General features: G+C 41.0%; 1 protein-coding gene across 1 annotated transcript in view; it reads right to left on the bottom strand.

The window, feature by feature from the left end:
* unc5db (unc-5 netrin receptor Db) overlaps positions 1-18,798 on the bottom strand; it is a 195,478-nt gene that overhangs the window by 35,270 nt on the left and 141,410 nt on the right. The window contains exons 10-11 of the mRNA XM_054610379.1: positions 13,458-13,820; positions 5,455-5,539 (exon numbers count right to left, since the gene is read on the bottom strand). Coding sequence (XP_054466354.1) covers positions 5,455-5,539; positions 13,458-13,820 — 448 coding nt within the window. The remainder of the gene's footprint in view (positions 1-5,454; positions 5,540-13,457; positions 13,821-18,798) is intronic.

Below are 18,798 nucleotides of genomic sequence, written 5' to 3'. Positions count from 1 at the left end.
GTCAATTGTTCACTCTCATAAGTCTGATCTTCCTGTTTTGATGAAGTCAATAAAGGATGCATGTGTCTGTGGTCCGTGTGTGTGTGTGTGTGTGTGTGTGTAAGCTGAGTCATGGGTCTGTTTCACCAACAAATGGAAAAGATGATGGCCATACTGAAAATCAATGTCCACTTTAATCCCCATCCCTTTAAAACAAACTTTATATTTTCAAGTTTGTATTGCACCCAGAATAAAGCAATAAAATCCTTTAAACATGTCATTAATACAGGTCTTACTTTGAAGACACGGTTGATTTATTGGTGGGGCCTTAGGGATTGCAATGCCAATCGATGTTGGGCAGTCTGCCCTTCTGTTTACACTTTATTTAACACAAGATGTCTCAGCAACTTTCCAGATTGCTATGAAATTTGCTGTTTACATTCATGGTTCTCAGAGGTTGATGTAATGATCCCTCGGTTTTTCCTCTAGCACCATTATTGGGCCAAAGTTTGCCCTTTTACAGAATCTAACAACAGAATATATATTATATTATATTCAAATCAAATAAATCTTTAAAAAATAATTAAATAACATTCTTCTTTTTAATTATTGATGCTCTGTGAGCTGTTCTCTAGCATCATCATCAGTCCAAAATGTAATCTTGCCATTACAAATCAAAAGCTACTGTTTGATTTTCCATGATGTGATTATTTCTGCTAGTACAGCAAAATCATGGAATCTAATTAGCCTCAAGAAACATCTACAGTGATGTGATTTCTGCTTCTTGTGTGGATCAGTCAGAGATACTGTATATGTTTGTGGTTCACAGTGCAAGGACATTCAACATACTGTACTCCTTCTGTTGTCTTCATAAAACATGTTGAATGGTTGATATTTATGACTTTTAGAGAAACATCTATGAAAACTAAATTTGCCTAAATACAGGTTTATGCGTGAAATGTATCTAATCCACCATATAATTTAAATTGTAAGCTTGTATTAAAATAAACCATAGCAGAGAAATGGCACAACTAAAAATATGCTGCCCTGAGTATCTCTTTTTATCACTGATACTATTTTAATTTACATACTTTTACATTATTCCATCTACTTAGAAAAAAAGACCATTAACAGAGAGAGAATGATTATTCCCTTTAAAATGCTGGCATGCTTTAAATGTGATCATTTTGGAAGAAGTGTTGAGAGTCACTCTGGGAAGCTGACAAACCGACAAAACCTGATTGAAAACGCCAAAAGCTCCTGAAATATCACAAAAACTTAATGTATCAAGGTTATGCAAGTTTAAGACGTATAGGCTGAACTTTCCAGAACCGGAGGTTTCTGCCTGGGTTCCTCTGTGATGGAATAATGCTTTTCGAATGGAGAATTGGCACAACCTTCTTATTCAGATGAACCAACTCCTGATAATTGCATATCGTAGGCGATTGAAACAAGCATTCAATCGCATTCACCTTTGCCAATTTCCTGGAACTTTGGTAACAATTTGGATGGAAACCTGGCTTACGACAAAACTTATGGTAAGTGTAAATTTTTCAGGTCCCTTTCACAGGGTGGTAGCAATGTGGTAGCAATTAAGTAAGTTATTCCCATAGAAATATATTAAAGTGGCCCTATTATGCTTTTCCACTTTTTCCCTCTTCTTTAGTGTGTTATATATATTTTTTGTATATGTAAAAGGTCCGTAGAATGTAAAACCTGAAGTCCACACCTAAAAGGAGTTAACCTCCCTTGAGATAAAAATATGCACCCGGAAAATAGCATAATAGGGCCTGTTTAAACATAAGTGCTGCTATAATGAGAGAGGACCTGGAACAACACTACTTCACATAAGCCACACAGTATAACAACTCTGTCCTCACTGCACTGTAAAAGGTCAGATGAAGTCTTCTGGAGCAGTCCAACATCTCATGATCGAGATGGATCTCAGTTTCAACTTTGACAGCTATTACTTTTAAAACTATAATGTCACATTGTCAAGGACATGTGTGCTCTGGACTGTAACCGTGAGCGACGTGTCCATCCAGAGGTCTGTGTGTGAGATCCATGGACCATGAGAGCTGGTCGCTTAAAGCAGAGGAGCTGCTACTGTGCATAGCAAAGATGGCCAAACATCCAAGCAGGAAGTCATGTCACACATATACGCTGGTGCACTTCTACTGACAACCGTGTATACTAGATTATGGTTTTAACCCCTCAAACTTGCGGAAGCAAAGCACATTGTGTGTTCTGGGAGTTTTCTTTGTCTGTTTGGTACAATAAAACCTAACCAGGAACATCCTGACCCCAACAAACAACATACAGCACTAAGTCTCAAATGGTCCCCTCTTCCATAATGCACACGTATGGAAACTAGTTCCACCATTAAAAGCTATTTTCCTACCAGGACAAAGCTTTTCCTGCCTCAATAGATTGAGGGATTTATCTTGCAACACAAGGCGCACCATAAAACCTCGGAGGCAAAGGGAATATGTCTGACCTAAGCAAAACCGCGCCTTCAAAAGATTTAGATGAGCCTTTGAAAATCTCCAAGAACACATAAAAAAAAGAAGCTTTAATGGAATCCTGTGGAGAAGTAGGTTGGCCAGGGTTTGGGTCTGGACGCTGCAGTGGTGTCTCAGCATGTCCTCTGGCCTTCCAGGATGTAGAAAGTGATTGACAGCTGGCCAGATGACAGGCTTGACAGCCCACAGGGAGAAATATAGGGGTCTACGGTAAACATCCCCCAGCTCACACCCAGCGACGAAAAATAAGCTCTTGAAAGCTCATCTGTGGTCAGAACCACATACCGTCAGGTTGAAGCCTGAAATATTTTGAAGTGTTTCAAAGGTGGATGAAGCAGCGGGAGGAAACCCGACGCTCTGTGCTGGCAGGTGAGAATGTATAACAGGAGATGAAGGCAGCTCAGGATCCTCTTGTATAGATTTATAGAGGCGTCACGGATTAAACACACACTATACATAGTATTTTCAGGGTGCATATTTTGATCTCAAGTTACAATTACAACATGTTTACATGCGTTAATGCTCATAATCCGCCTTGTTTTTCTCATCTCTCTCTGAAATGCTCCGTTGTAGCGCTTGCTCCTCCCTCCAGAAAGTAAAGTCTGCCCTGATTGGTCAGCTAGCCCACTCTGTGGTGATTGGTTAATGTTTCACATTTCAAAAAACTCTTCCTCCGGAGCTTAAGCTCTGTCTCTCTTTTTTGTTGATTGAGGGCCAAACTAGCCGGAAGGAGTTTTACGTAACTTCTGTAACATTATGACCTCATAAAGTTACAGAAGTGAAGGAGATAATTCAATGAAGCCGTTTCAGGCAGCTCAGGAGCTTCTGAGGGGGAGGGTAACTCCTTTTAGGAGTGGACTTCAGGTTTTACACTCTACGGACCTTTTACATGTACAAAAATATATATAACACACTAAAGAAGGAGAATAGGGCCACTTTAAAAAAAAAAAACACCGACCTGAAGAGGATTTGTGATTCATGGGTTCTATATCGCATATTGTAACCCTATAGAGAACAAATGGAAATGCTCTGCAGTCTTTGAGGTCAGTAAAACAAAATCTCTTGATGTGAAAATTGACCGACCACTTCTATAATCGAAGTGCGTAACTCACTGGATCCGGCACCGTTTGCATCTTAATATTTCAGTGGCCCCCCGTCAAGACGATCCAGAACCCAATCTCCACCGCTAATGTGTGTATACTCTCTTTTGTCTGTGTGACTTTGTTCAAGCAGAGCAGTGTGAATAAACAGTGACACTTCAGGGGAAACTGGAAAGCCCTTGTGGCTCTCCGCGGGAGGAAGAGCCCCCCCCCGGAGAGAGGCTCAGTCCATCCGAGGGTCATTACCTAGCTGTGATCAGAATACATAATATGGCACTGCGAAGATGAAAGGCCTCAAGAGACGTCTGCGCCTTCAATTCGTCGGCCAGCGTCCGTCAGTGCACCGCCGCACTCATCATCGTTTAAACAAGCTTCCGCAGGGTCGTGACTCCCTCCCACAGCGCCTCGTTGTTGACAACGAGTGGAGTACATAACTACATATTGACTCTCTGCAGAGTAGAAAAAACAAAAAACAAAACAAGATTGGAGGTTTGACTTTGGATCCTACGAGTCAGTTGGCTAAATGAAGGACTCGATTAAATGGCTAAATGAACCCGAGCGTGAACACAGCGTGAACTTGTGTTTCTCCCCAGCAGCTGGGACATCAAAGCCCAGACTACCACCTGTGAGGGGGCTTCTGGAAAAGAACACCCTTAGCATGACACCTAGAGGACCGGTCAGGACAGGAAGTGGGGGAGAGGCTGCGGAGCTCGCTGGGCCCATCTGTCACAATGAGACGGTAAACACACAGAGACGGGGGGGGGTCACTCATCTACCAATATGTTAGTGCTACAACTACATTCACTACATCACTACTACTATTACTATTACTACCTTTACTAAAAATACTACTACTTCTACTACTACTACTACTAATAATAATATTAATAACAATATAACAATGATTATGACTGCATTGAAACTGCCTGTAGTTATGGTTCTATATAATATTAATACTACTACTACTACTACTACTATTACTAATAATAATATTAATAATAATAGCATTTACAATAGTAACAATGATGGCTGCATTTAAACTGCCCTTAATTATAGTCCTATATAATAATAATAATAATAATGTTGGCAACAATCAGAACTAAGTGATCAAAATGAAACGGTTATTTTTTTCTAAGTGAACTTTAGGTTTTAAGGTTGCATAGGTAAACATAAGCCATGTTTGCATTCTTTATGTTTGTAAGCAAACACAATCAGAAGCCTACTTGAAGTAGAAACTCATAACTTGCATTACAAATGTATCTTTTTACTGATTTTATCAATGTTGTATTAGTAATTTATAAAGGATAAGGCCTTACCGTGATTTAAATTCCAGGAAAAGACCCAAACCAACAATGCATGTTTCTACTAACAAGTACTGTGTGTGTATCATAATGTGATATTTATTTTTCCTATGTCCCATAGAGTTCCATTGTTGAAACGCTACTAAAAATGAGCCTCACTCTTGCACTGGGTGACATGTTCCTTCCTGAATAGAGGATTACGAGGCGACCCCCTCAGTCAATTTCCATCCCGCCATCAGCTCTCGGCAAAACTCTGACAGGTGTCTTCACATGATACAGCCTTTCATGAATTATGTGATATGTGAGTTGCTAACTACTAAATGAATCTACTAAATTCTTTAGTGGAAGACAACTAAGTGCTGGGAGTTGAAGGTCCTTACTGAAATAACGCTGCAGCCGTAACGAGAGTACCGGAGGATGGTAAATAATTAGAGGGAAACAGGACAGTGAGGACGGAGGATGGCGAGTCAGGGCGAGATGGATGATAAGATAGCGGGAGACTGACAGATGGATAGATGCTGGAAATGATATTTGGGTAAACTCTGGCCTCACCTTGCCTCTCCCTGATTGATCACCATGTGCATCTCCCAGGACATGTTTTCAGCCACGGCTCCAGGAGGCACCAGCAGGCTGACCCCTGGAAAAAAAAAAAACACACAGAAATGTGTCAACAGCAACAACTCCCAACAGCCTGACAGTGGAGGTGAAATAAGGGCTCACAGCATGTCCTACGTGCAGGGGTTATGAGAATATTTATGAGAGCTTCTTTTTACTAGAATCAACCGTGACATATGAAATAATAAAGTGAACATAACCTAATAAGAATTTTAGAAGAGATATTATTAAAACAAATGAAACATTATCTTAGTACATTACATTACATTTACATTACAGTCATTTAGCAGACGCTTTTATCCAAAGCGACTTACAATCAGTAGTATATTACATATCATTCACCCATTCACACACTGGTGACAGGCTACCATGCAAGGTGTCACCATCAGACTCTAACTAACATTCATGCAACATCCAGTCCACACCGATGGCAAGCCTTCGGGAGCAACTTGGGGTTAAGTGTCTTGCCCAAGGACACATCGACTGCCGAAGCCGGGTATCGAACCACCGACCCTCTGATTGGAGAACTACCTTGCTCTCCACTACGCCACAGCCGCCACTAGTGCCACTAGTACAGGCACTGATCATCAAAAATATATTACAAAGTGAATGAGGTTGTATTTAGCAGTTTACCATGGGAGCAGGTGTAAGATCATTTTAACTAAAATAGTTAATAGCCATTAGCATCGACTGTATAGGATCCCGGATTTTGATCGGCTTAGGTTTGGTTTCTCCCATTGCTTCGAATGTCCTTCAAAATAAAAGACTAAATAAATATTGCATCATCATTGCCTTCCAAAACATTTTACCATAACAAAAACATATTTGTATAGTTTAAATAATATTATACAACCAAGATTAAACTGAAAGGGATCCGATTACAAAGTCATGTCTTAATTACAAACCTGTCTACTACTTCAGCACCACGGACAGCACCACGGATTTATCAATACACAGCAAAGTTAGGCTAAAGTTAAATCAGAGCCATGGTCTGAGCCTTAGATTCTAACTTAAACATAAACCAGTCAGATAAATGATCCAATGATCAATAAGATAGGCCGACTAGACTATCATATTGACCGTTTTCTAACAAACTACTTTCAAGGTGAAGGTTCGGTAAGTTTAGGCACAAAGACTGTTAGGAAACTTTCGTTGTCATGGTTAAAAAATATTGACTGTATGTTCTCATGTCAAGGGCCCAAACATCCAGAGAACAGATATATTCAACTCTACTCCGTCACTACAGGAAGCTGAATGACACACGTGTTTTTTTCTTGAACTAAAGCTCATAGTCTCTTAAACCCTGTGTGCTCAGAAGTTTAAGTTTAAACTTCGCCTGTGATTTAATCTAGAACCAGCTGTTGTGTCCTGTAAAAATCACAGAGTTGTGGATCCAATTAATTCCAATGGAATCGCTGCCATTGGTGCATTTACTCATGAGGGCAAAGTAAATTTGTTCTAATTGTTTATGCCAAGTTTAACTTTGGTAAAAATTTGATCCCAGAATTTGTGCTGTTGACAAATAGGCAATTGGCAAGCCTTCTTGACAGTGCTGACTTTTGAGCCAGAGCTTCTAAATTGGAGGAAACTTATTAGCTGTGTTGCATCATTCACTTTTATTCAACCTTCTCTGTCGGAGTATTTACTGACCCACAAATGAGGAATCTTTATAGGACAATTATGAAACAGGAGTAGATGGTACGAATACATCTTTTTGAGTAATGTGTGTGAACCTTTTAAGCTTTTTTCATTACTTATAGTTTAAGCTACTTTTACTTGCACTTTCCATTTTATTCTTGTTCAAATTACCTTATATTTTTCTTTCCTTCTTTTGTCGTCGTGTCTTGTGTAAAGCACTTTGAACACCCAGGTACTTATAAGATAGCACAATCTCAATGTCCTGTCCCTGGATGTTCACTGGTTCCGGAGGACAGTGTTTTGCGGAAGTCCACCACCAGCTCTTTGGTTTTACCAGAGTTGAATGCGGAGATGAGGCCGACGATTGCAGAGTCATCAGAGAACTTTTTTGCAGGTTCCATTTTATTCAGGTGAGCAGGAGCTGTTCAAATTACCTTATTTTTGCTTTCCTTCTTTTGCGGCGCCATTTATGTAAAGCACTTTGAATTAGCCTTTGTATAAAAATAAAGTTGTTGTCATTATCTTTGGCTATTTTGTTCATAATTCATAAACACACTTCATTTATTAGTTTTGATTAATTAGTTGTATTTATTAGTGTTTAGATTAGGTTTGAATAAAACTGTGTAGGAGGACATTTTTTTTAGGGGAAATAATTAATTTCTATCCCCAATGGTTTCCCAGTTGTGGAATGTATAGCTACGTGATGTGTTGTCTAATTTTGACATCGTACATGCTCTTAATTGTTCTTATCACATAATGTTGGTACCAGCTTTAAAGAGAGTGTCTATGGCCTGCTGGATTTGGTTTGGCTCACTGCAGTGAAGTGTTCCCACTGACTGACCTCATGTATTATACAGTGCTGCAGGAATGAGTCCTCAAAACGAGTCACCATGTTTGCACTTCAGGTTCCCTCGTCTCCAAGTCAATGAATGGGTTTTTGGTTAGATGTCAGAAATAAGGTCTTAAAATACTGTAAAGTTTTGTTCCTCAAAACGAGTCACCATGTTTGCACTTCAGGTTCCCTCGTCTCCAAGTCAATGAATGGGTTTTTGGTTAGATGTCAGAAATAAGGTCTTAAAATACTGTAAAGTTTTGTTCCACCCTATAAAAAAGATTATTTTCAAAAATAATCCCAAAAGCCACTGGAGGCATCCCATTCAGGACTAAAGAAACATTTTAGTCATTGCAATTATTTTGACCGAAATTATGGTATTTCTGGGACTTAAATCTATCAGACAAAATCTGATTACAAAGAACTAAACCCAGTCATCCAGTCAAGCTTCACCTCACCAGTCTGAATAGTAATAAGGAGGCACATGAATCAATATTTGATTTGAATTGTAAAAACTGTTTGTCTGACTTAGACACTGTCCAAAGGAAATCGTTCCATTCCTTCTGATCCCCCAACCAGCAACTCTCGTTTCCCTTTTGATTATGCAACATCTTTCAAGAAGCAAGGGAAGATTTCTGCAGAGCAACTCTGCCCTGCCACTGATGTCTGACACTATTCATCTGCCTCTGTGTGACTTGAGAGGCCTTCACACTGAAGAGATAAAATAATATAAAAGCCTTGCTTTACAAAAAAATACTGTTCAGAGAAGACGAGTGGGAGATGACGGATAAAGATGTAGTTTTTTTTTGCAGCTCTATGTAAAAATGATATTTTGTAATACCTCAATCATCTCTGAAATGTGCATTTCAAGCAGTTTGTTTTCATTAAATAATAATTCTGTGTTTGATGCTGGTGGAGGCTGCTTAGCGGTGATGTAGAAATCTGACAGATGTGCAGATTGTCAGATACAGCTGGATTTCTTGTGTTATGTTAAAAGTCTTGCACTATTTATCCCTCTGAGTCTTACGCGATTACTGGCGATCTGGGGCGACATCCCTGTCTTTAAGATGCTGAAGGGGGCTGAGTCTTAATCTAGAGTGAAGATACTGGTATCCTATGAAACTAGACGACCAGCTACGTCATAGTAGCCTGTCTGGACTAGGTTTGGTTAGCACTGCAAAGTTAGGCTCAATTTGAATGAAGAAAAACTGGCATGGCCATTTAAGAAGTGATTCCTTGACCTCTCCCCTCAAGATATGTGGATGAAAAAGGGTTCTATTGGTTTAGGGTAAAAGTAAGCATGTTTTTTGCATTAAATAAGTACTTTTGTGTAACTTGGCATTAAGTTAAGTACGTAAGTTAAGCAACAAAACTAAGGTAAAAGAAGTCAACATTGTTATTCTCACAGGACACCTACAGCGGTCTCCTGGGTGAAAGTCTGTGTGAGCGTCTTATCATGACGCCACTGGGTTTTATTTGGAGTTGGTTAAAGCGCGGTGCGTCTCATGCAGACACTAAACGGTGCCTTAGTCCTCATTATCAGGCTCCGAGGGCTGTGACAAAACCATGACCAGTCAGGGTTAAGAACGGGTTGCTCTACAGCACTACTAGTGGGCAAACTAATGTCTACTTGTGACCACTTAACACAGGTTTTATGTAGTATTTAAAGTGTATGTATTAAGAGGGGCTTGCCCTTCTCAGAAATGTTATTTGAATCATTTTTGATGACGGGAATGTACAAAACTCCGGTATTTTAAAACACAGCTAATAAGTTTATAATTTTTTTTCTATCCCATTATTCATCACAGGATTTCTTCACTTTATTTAAAAACCTTTCATAAGTTCCAGCCCTCAAGTTGGGAATGATCGCCTTATGAATCGCATTTACCCAATTTGACCACACAGACACAGCATACAGAAACTGCTACACATCCACAACACTGGGAAATATACAGAAACACTGCAAACTGTAGACAACAACAGAGGTTTCGGGTGGGGGTTTACTAAAAACTGACAACTATACAGAATCTAGCCGTTTGACCAATATCAGTGGTCAAATCATATCACAACGTTAAAATAAAAAATACCATAAGGCATTCATTTTTCAGCTTCACTGATGATTTGTTTACTTGTACCCCTGAGGTAGAGCTTTTCATGCTTGTATGTGTTGTGAAAGTGACAGAGATATTTTCTTCATGTGCTTATATTTTCTTTCCTGTGTTTTCTTCGTCTGTTCTTATCTAGGGACTATTTATTTTGTAGAAAGTAGTTAAAATGCTCAAAGTGTGGTCTCGGGATTATCCAGGGAAATCAGGACGTCGTTTCCAGAAAGTTTTGCTGCTCTTTTTAAAAAAAAATGTATGATGTTTTTCAATTGAACACCATTAAATATTACTATTGTCTTTGGACGGAGGCAGAAATCTCAGTCAAATATCTCTAAACCTATTGAATTGGCGATCAAACTGCACAGATGTAAGGAATGTTTCTATTTAGGTTCCATATCGCTAAGGTGGCTCCAGTAATCTGCAGTGAAGTGCTGCTTACGGCTTTTCATTCTAATGAATAGCGGTTGCAGAACGGGCTGTGTGAGTACTGCACTTGACAGCACTGACTCATCCACTCAGACCCCTTCAGCCCGACAGACGACCGTGGGAGGCTGATTTGGCCTCACCTTGCCGTGCCGCCTTCGTACACGAGGGCCACAGAAAAGGGGGCCGCGAGTGCAATGGTTCGCTCAGACTGTTGACCCGGCAACAACTGCAACGGTCCGTGAAAACTCCTCCATTTGTGTCGACGGGACTCGATGAGAGCGCGACCCCGTTTGCCAGAGAGAGCCTTAGCCGAGTATGTGGAGGAATAAGAAACAGCTACCTGCCCTGGCAACGGCACTGATGGATCTTAGCAACGGCTGGCAATATATAGGAGGTCTAAGAAGATGTATTAATAGTAAGAAATTACATTTCTTAGTGAAGCTCAAACTTTTTCTTTAGTTCTTTTCTCACCTTAGACCACATTCTACTTATTTTCTGTTTTGTAGTATCTCATGAACGCTGAGCAGTAAACATGTGTGCTGCTTAAATTCCCAACACACAATTATGGGGAATTGACAGTGACATGGGTCAAATATCTTTTTTTTTTCTTTTTCTATCATTTATCACTATTTTCTTTAAAAATAAAAGGGATTAATGTTCAAGGAGTAGGGTTTTTTTTTTTTTTTTTTGGTTTGTTTAAAGAGATGGTCTGGAGGTTTTTTAGTGGGGTTGTATGAGGTACTCATCAGTAGTCAGTGTACTACCACGACCCTGCACACCCCCAGCTTGAAGAGGCAGACAGAAGTTCCGACACAAGAGTGAGGTAATGTATTGCTGAGGACAGAGTCAGCAGCAAAATGTATTTTAGCCATCTAAAATAAATTTCATTTTAGAGTAAAAGTATTGCTATATCATTATGTTCTGGCCTTCTCTGTGGAGTTTGCTTGATCCCAAGATCGGCGTGGGTTCTCTCCGGGTTCTCCGTCTCCCTTCCAAAGTCCAAAGACATGCAGCTTATGTTGATTGATGACTATAAATAAGTGTGAATGGTTGGCTGTCTATTTGTCTCAGCCTTGCGATAGTCTGGTGACCTGTCCAGGGTGAACCCTGCTTTTGCCCAATGTCCACTGGGATCGGCACAAGCACCCTTGACCCTGAACAGGATAATCGCTTAAAGGTAATGGAAAGATGGATAGATTATCTAATTACTGTTTTTGTCAAAGGAGATATCTGACATAAAATATTCTAAATGTAGCGTACACTTGATTCTTTTAATTGGTACAAATACGTTTTGCTGATCCCCCCCATCCGTGGCATTCCATTGGTTATGTCCCGCGCCTGTACACAAAATCGAGGCATGCCGGCGGCCATCTGCTGCAGGGAGCTGATTATGGATAATTATTTGTACATCCCCACTTCAGAACATCCAAACTATCCCTCTGAATATACCTTCTACACATGGCGTGAGCTTTCATAGAAAGCTTTGCATTTGGTAAAGCAGTAAGCTCTTCTGGCTCACTGCAGAAGTACAGCTCTGCTGATGACAAAGGGATCATGACGTACCAAGCTGGATTTCTCTGTAGCGTGTCACTTCCTCAATATTGTGTCTTGGAATTTGAGTGTTTTACCAACTAGAAAAACAGTTACATTTGGTGGATTCTGAAGGCTGATACTGATAATTTTGGGATTAAACTTCCTGAAATTTGATTGTTTTTTGGACAAAAATACAAGGAATTTTAGTATTCTTCACAGTAGAATCGTATGCTGTGTGCAGACATATTTTGTTAACGGGTCAAGTCAAAGTTTGCCTCAAAATATTCTTCAGAATGAAGTTCTTTCATCATCAGGGGTTGCCAGGCAACCAGTGTATGACCTCAGGAAGTCACTGCTCACAGAAAAGAAATAGTAAGCAGATGAAACCAACAAGATTGAATATGCTAATTAGTGTATTTGAGAGCTGATGTTTTGTGGATTTTGTTATCTTTGGACAGAGCTAAATGTTTCCCCGTTTCTAGACCTTATGCTAAAATAAGCTAAGCTAAGTTTTAGGGTATATTTAGCATTGAGACAATGAGAGTGGTGTCAATTCTTCATCTAGCAAGAAAGCAAACAAGCTTATTTGCTGGTTGGTTGGTCTCTGGAACTACAGGCTTAGGGAAAAGGCTTGCTAGAGTAGATGGTACAGCAGATAATTGGGAAATCCTGGACCAGCCTGTGTGACTTGTACCGTCAGAAGACGAGTCAAAGCCATGGACATCCAGACAGACAGTTCTCATCTTTTATTCCCTCAGCCTGAGATCCTGAACTCTGGAAGGAACCATACGGGGGCTTTTGGCAACCAAAAAGTAGAGATAAAAAAAAAAACCCCAGCTCTTCAGGTTTTAATATAGTATCCTTTCTTTTAATTATTTATATATTCATAAACTACCTAATTTTCTTATTTGTTTATTCTCTAATTATGACCTGTTAACGTTCTTGTTTTCATATGTTTAATACTCCTCGTGCTGTTATATTCTATTCATAGCCTTTTTAGAAGCCAATGGATCTGTTTTTAGACAGTGTACAACCTTCTAGAGCTGAGAAAAAGTTCACTGCACCACTTTTTCTTTTGTTTTTGTGTGAGTGTGTGTGTGTGTGCCGACAATACACATCAAAGTTAAACTTCACTGTTGATGCACACACAGCGGATCGTTTAGCAACGAGCACCGGGGACGTGGAGAACAACATGGTGGGGACACGAGGCATTCTGGGAAGACTGCGCCTCATGCTAAACGGCGCCGGTTTACGACGGCTTCCATAACGAGCAGCTGCTGCAGCCTCTCATTATGGAAACTCAGAAACCCACTGTGTGAGCTTCTTTTTTATTATCCACACAACAGAAGATAGAGGCGGCGCTGCTAACAAACTCTGCACTTTTATCTCCTTCCTGTGAAGCTCACCGGCGTTTGGTACCACCAGACGTCCCCCGGGGTTGCCGAACACGCCGTTGGTCCTCAGCTGCTCTTTGCCGGCGCTGAAGGGCCCGTTGAGGGTGAGCAGGCCCTTCTTGCGTCTGTCCGCCGTGCCGCTGTAGTCCCGGCATAGGTCCCGCGGGAAGGTCTCGGAGGGGCCCTTGGCATGGAACTCAGCCCGCTCGGCCACACCTAGCGAAACCATGAAGGAGCTCTGAACTTTGACCTTGATGTCCGGCAGGGGGTCGAATAGCTCTTTGTCCGCTCCGTCCTGGAAGCAGAGGGGCGTGCTGTACGTCCGGCCCACCGTCAGGTCGGGCTGCATGGAGGAGTTGAGCAGCAGAGGGTTGCCTACAGAGACGGAGACAGGAAACCAAACAGTCACCGGAGAGCCCCGCTGGGATGGGACTCGCTTGATGAAGGGGAACTGGTTTACTTAATGAATCAAAGCCCAACCTCTCTGCTTCCTGAACAGTAGTCATACATAATGGCATTCACTAGTGGCCAAGATATAATTAAATAAGGTCAAGATTGTAGGCGGCTGCACGCTGGTGTAGTGGTTAGCACTGTCGCCTCACAGCAAGAGGGGCAACCTTCTGTGTGGAGTTTGCATGTTCTCCCCGTGTCAGCGTGGGTTCTCTCCGGGTTCTCCGGCTTCCTCCCACAGTCCAAAGACATGCAGCTTAGGTGCATTGAAGACTCTAAATTGCCCGTAGGTGTGGATGTGAGTGTGAATGGTTGTCTGTCTATATATGTCAGCCCTGCGACAGACTGGCGACCTGTCCAGGGCGTACCCTGCCTTCGCCCATTGACAGCTGAGATCAGCTCCAGCACCCCTGCGTCCCTTAACTGGATAAGCAGGTTTACGGAAAATGGATGGATGGAAGATTGTAGGCCTTTTTTTTTTTTTTTTTTTTTTTAAGCAAAGTTAAAGTTGACATTTTAAAAGGCTGAGAAGCTGAAAAAAATGTGCCAAGTAGTATTCTTTCATTTTTCATGACATAAAAAAAAAATAAAAAGAAAGAAAAGGTATCGCTCATTTTGAATCACCCAATCATTTTTATTATTATTGATTTAAATAAACCTCCAAATTCCTGCACATCCTCATGCAACATTAATCCAGTTGAAACCAGGATCAAGGACCAGGTCTCTGGGAAATGTCCCGCGGCTGACCGGTGAGGTGAGGCCAGGGAGCACAACCTGGACAGAAGGTCCGGGGCTCGGAGCCACGGTCAGGAGCGTTAGATTTAATTACCAGGCACTGCCGGAGTCAGCTCCTCCTGAAGGACGGGGAGGGAGGGGCCCAGGAATGGGTGTAGGTGACTGCTCTGTAAATGAGAGGAGTGCTTCACTAGACAGCATGCAGAGGGTGTGTGTGTGTGTGTGTGTGTGTGTGTGTGTGGGGGGGGTGTTCGTCATCTGTGACCATTAGATGTGACGACGCTGCCAAACGGAGCGCGCCGCATCGATCTGGCAGACTCTGGCGCGCTGCGGGGCCCTACAGACGATCCGTGCCAAGATAACGGCGAAGTCACAGAGTCCTTGCCGCCCAGCTGTTGCCTGGCGAGGGGTGCAAAGGCGGGAGGCTAATGTTGGTTTATTTTTAGTGGGGATCGTTAATTACCGGGGGCGTGATTTGTGACGAGCAAGTCTCTTTTGACTTGTTCTTCAAAACTCAACTTTTTCCTGCTTTTTTTCGTCTTCATAACAGAATTATTGACAATTCACAATATGGAATATTACCTGAAGTGTATTGATTTAAAGAGTGTTTTTTTTTTCTCGACCTACTGTATAAGGAGATTTCCCCAGATACTATACTATGTATACTATTCAACTTTTACGACTTTTTTATGACATACTATACTTTAACATTCTACATTTTAACGTTAGTATGACATTCTATGATTTTTCTCCGATGTCCAATATTATGACTTTTCTTTATCATACTTTAATGGCATTTTTAAAACATTTAATTCAACCTTCTATACAATGAGTTATTTCCACATACTATGCTGACTGTTTTTGACATATACTAATGTACTACATTTTTATAACATACTATACTATGACTTTTTATGTTATGTTAAACTCTAACATTTTGACATTTTTATGGCATACTTAAGTATGCAGTTTGACCTTTTATGACATTAATTGTGAAATACTATGACTATGACTCTTTTATGACTTTATTTTTTCAACTGTGCTGTCTCTCCTGTTCCGATTAAATTACCAGGGATAGAGTTTCAGCTAATCATTATGGATTCATCTGTTGATTCTTTTTCTTGATTAATCAATTCGTCTTTAAGTCTAGTTCACTTTTCACTACAATGTGAACACATCTTAAAGCAAAGAGCCAAACTCTCGTACTAAATTCCTAGTTTAACTGTAACTTTTTTTAACTCAATGCAGTACAGATCAATGAATCAATACAACTCGAGCAGCTTTGCAGTACTGTAATCCATTTCAAATGAAGGGCAATAGAAGACATTTTAGAAAAAGGGAAAAAGAAATGCAATTAATTTAAATTTGATTGTTGAAAAATTCTTGAAATGTACTAAGTCTATGTTTCAGTAGCGTAAAATGTGGTTAAAGGGGAACTACACCTTATTTTCTAAATGCATACATGGTATTCCTATGAAAAGTCTAAATATATTAGTGAACGTGAACGACCTCCTTCCATGTCCATAAGTTTTAAACTCAGATTTGTGATGTCATCAAGTACAAAGTGTAGAACTGCTCCATAGACGATGGAATGGTAATGATGTTACAGATTTAACTGAGAGCACTCAGGGGGATTTTTTCATTGTGCATTTTCTGTTTCACAACTGACAAACAGTACACTACAATAAAGCTAATTTGGGTATAAACGGAAATAAACACAACATTCATTGTCCTTGGAGCGGCTCCAGACTTGTATACTTGATGACATCATGAGGTTGAGACTTACACTGGCTTTGAGAGGAGAGTAGCTCATGTTAACAAATATTGATTGATCATTCCTAGGCCATGCAAACAACATATTGGAATTCTTAATCCAAGTTGTGTTCCCCTTTAACGTTTTATGCCTAACAGCAATACTGCACAGTAAGATGTTGTATTTTGGATGATTAAACTTAAAACATTTTTTCTTTTCAACATATCGTGTCTGATGTCTTTTGTGTTAATGAGGTTTTTTTTAATTGAAAGTGAAATTGGAGAAAATAGTGGAAAATCTCAATCAGAGTTTCCCAGAGCTCAAAGTTTCATCTTCAATTGTCTTTTATTGTTTGACCAATCGTGCATAACTCTCCACATGCACTCTCCAATGATATCAAACACAAAGAACGATTACATTTTCCCTTTTGTGAATTTCTGTTCTTTTTACTTGACAAAAGATTACTTTGAATAATCGATTGTCTAAATGTCTGGTGATCACCAAATCCATGAATCTACTAATCAATTCGGCCCTAACAGTGAGTCTGTAGAGTTTGTTTCAGCACACAGTATCAATACTGTTGCAGTGATTTAACCTCTGACATCTGTACTATTGCTGCATACTTATTAATACTGTATGATATAATGAATCCCACATACTCAATCTGAATTTAATAGTAGATTTGGTGATCACTAATGTACTCTGTGATTGCAACTGCATTACCAACAATACAAACAATGAGCAGATATAATAACAAATTAATTTCTCTGATAATTGCTGCTAAGATCATGTTCCATGCAAATAGAAAATAAGCTGATTACTGCAACAGCATTCTTCATGGCACATCAACCAAAGTCCTAAATAAACTCCAATACATCCAGAACTCTGCTGCTCGTCTGCTCACCCACTCCCGCTCCCGTGATCACATCACCCCTGTTCTTCAGAATCTCCACTGGCTTCCCGTCCCACAACGGATCCAATACAAAGTCCTCACTCACAAAGCCCTCCATAATCAGGCCCCCCTCCTACCTCACCGACCTGCTCCATCACCACACTCCGTCCCGTCGGCTACGCTCCTCTGATGCCAACCTCCTATCTCCTATCAACCTCCTAGGGCGACAGAGCCTTCTCAATAGCTGCCCCCTCTCTCTGGAACTCTCTCCCCAAACACATCCGAGACTGCAATGATCTTTCAATGTTCAAATCAGAAATCAAAACTCACCTCTTCAAAACTGCTTTTAATGTCTGACTAATGCTGTGTGTTTTAAGTTTTAAGTTTTTAGTGTGTAGCTCTTAATGATGATTTTAAATGTCTGTAAAGCGTCTTTGAGTACTCTGAAAAGCGCTCTATAAATAAAATGTATTATTATTATTATTATTATTATTAAGCATTATCCATATCTAAACAGTCTAAAAGAGACAGCGGTCCTACAGTACTGGCGACTCTGCGGATATTCCAGCTCACGGTCGGGGCTGCAGCCCGCTGGACATCACCCTTCTGCAGCTGACATTCGATCACTGCAGAATTTTCTCCCCTCCTCCGGTCGAGTGGAGAATGATCTGATTATCGCTTGAGTGTGCATCTTTAAGAACGGCGCGGCGAAAATGGAATGGCAGTGGCGAGATGAGAGAAGTTAATGAAATGTACCTCAGGTTGAATACCTTGAGGGATAGGTCTGGAATTGGGCCTCTGATTAAAAATCACTCAGAAGGAGAAGTAATGCTGGGAGACGGGGGGGGGGTCAGGTCCGAAGACTCATTCAGCACTCCGCATTTCAGCCAAGAGCCGTCCGCAAGCATTTACCAACTCCTTTAAGAATTTAAAGGTATTATTATGTGATTATTAGGTATTAAAAAAACAGATTTGCAATTAAACACACTTTCAGAGACGCCTCCCCCACCCTCTAGAGGAAGCTTCCACTTTCCTGCTATGTTTATGAAAACGACGGTTAAATGTTAACAATGCCATAACGGCAGAAGTAGGTTAATAGAAAATAACCCAACAACTTCCTCCAAAGCAAAGTGGGGCTGAGGAAGTGTTCCACATTTCACGGGGAGCCTCAGCCGGGTCGATGTTAGAGGGAAAATGGAAAGGAGGGATTATGGTCGGCGGAGGGCACAGCAGGTAGGCTGGCCCATTTAAATAGGATTGATGACCTGCTGAATGTAGACCCGGCTCCAACCACATCCCGGCCCCCCCTTACTCCTCCTCACCGCCTCCCAATGGCGTGACAAAGGGTGAGGGTTTCGACCGACTCACCGGGGCCTCGGTGGAGGGGGGGGGGGCATGGTGTCACCAAAGCGAGGATGGATCGCCTGTCGCCACGATGGCTATCACTTGCGCTAACCCAGAAATGTCAGCGACAGTGATACGAATGCCTGCGGCGAGGCTGGCCGGGACAGGCCCAGTCACAC

Source organism: Anoplopoma fimbria, chromosome 13, assembly GCF_027596085.1.
Source record: "Anoplopoma fimbria isolate UVic2021 breed Golden Eagle Sablefish chromosome 13, Afim_UVic_2022, whole genome shotgun sequence".
NCBI lineage: Eukaryota > Metazoa > Chordata > Actinopteri > Perciformes > Anoplopomatidae > Anoplopoma > Anoplopoma fimbria.
Note: the sequence above shows the minus strand (reverse complement) of the source record. Positions and strands in the feature narration are given on the sequence as shown.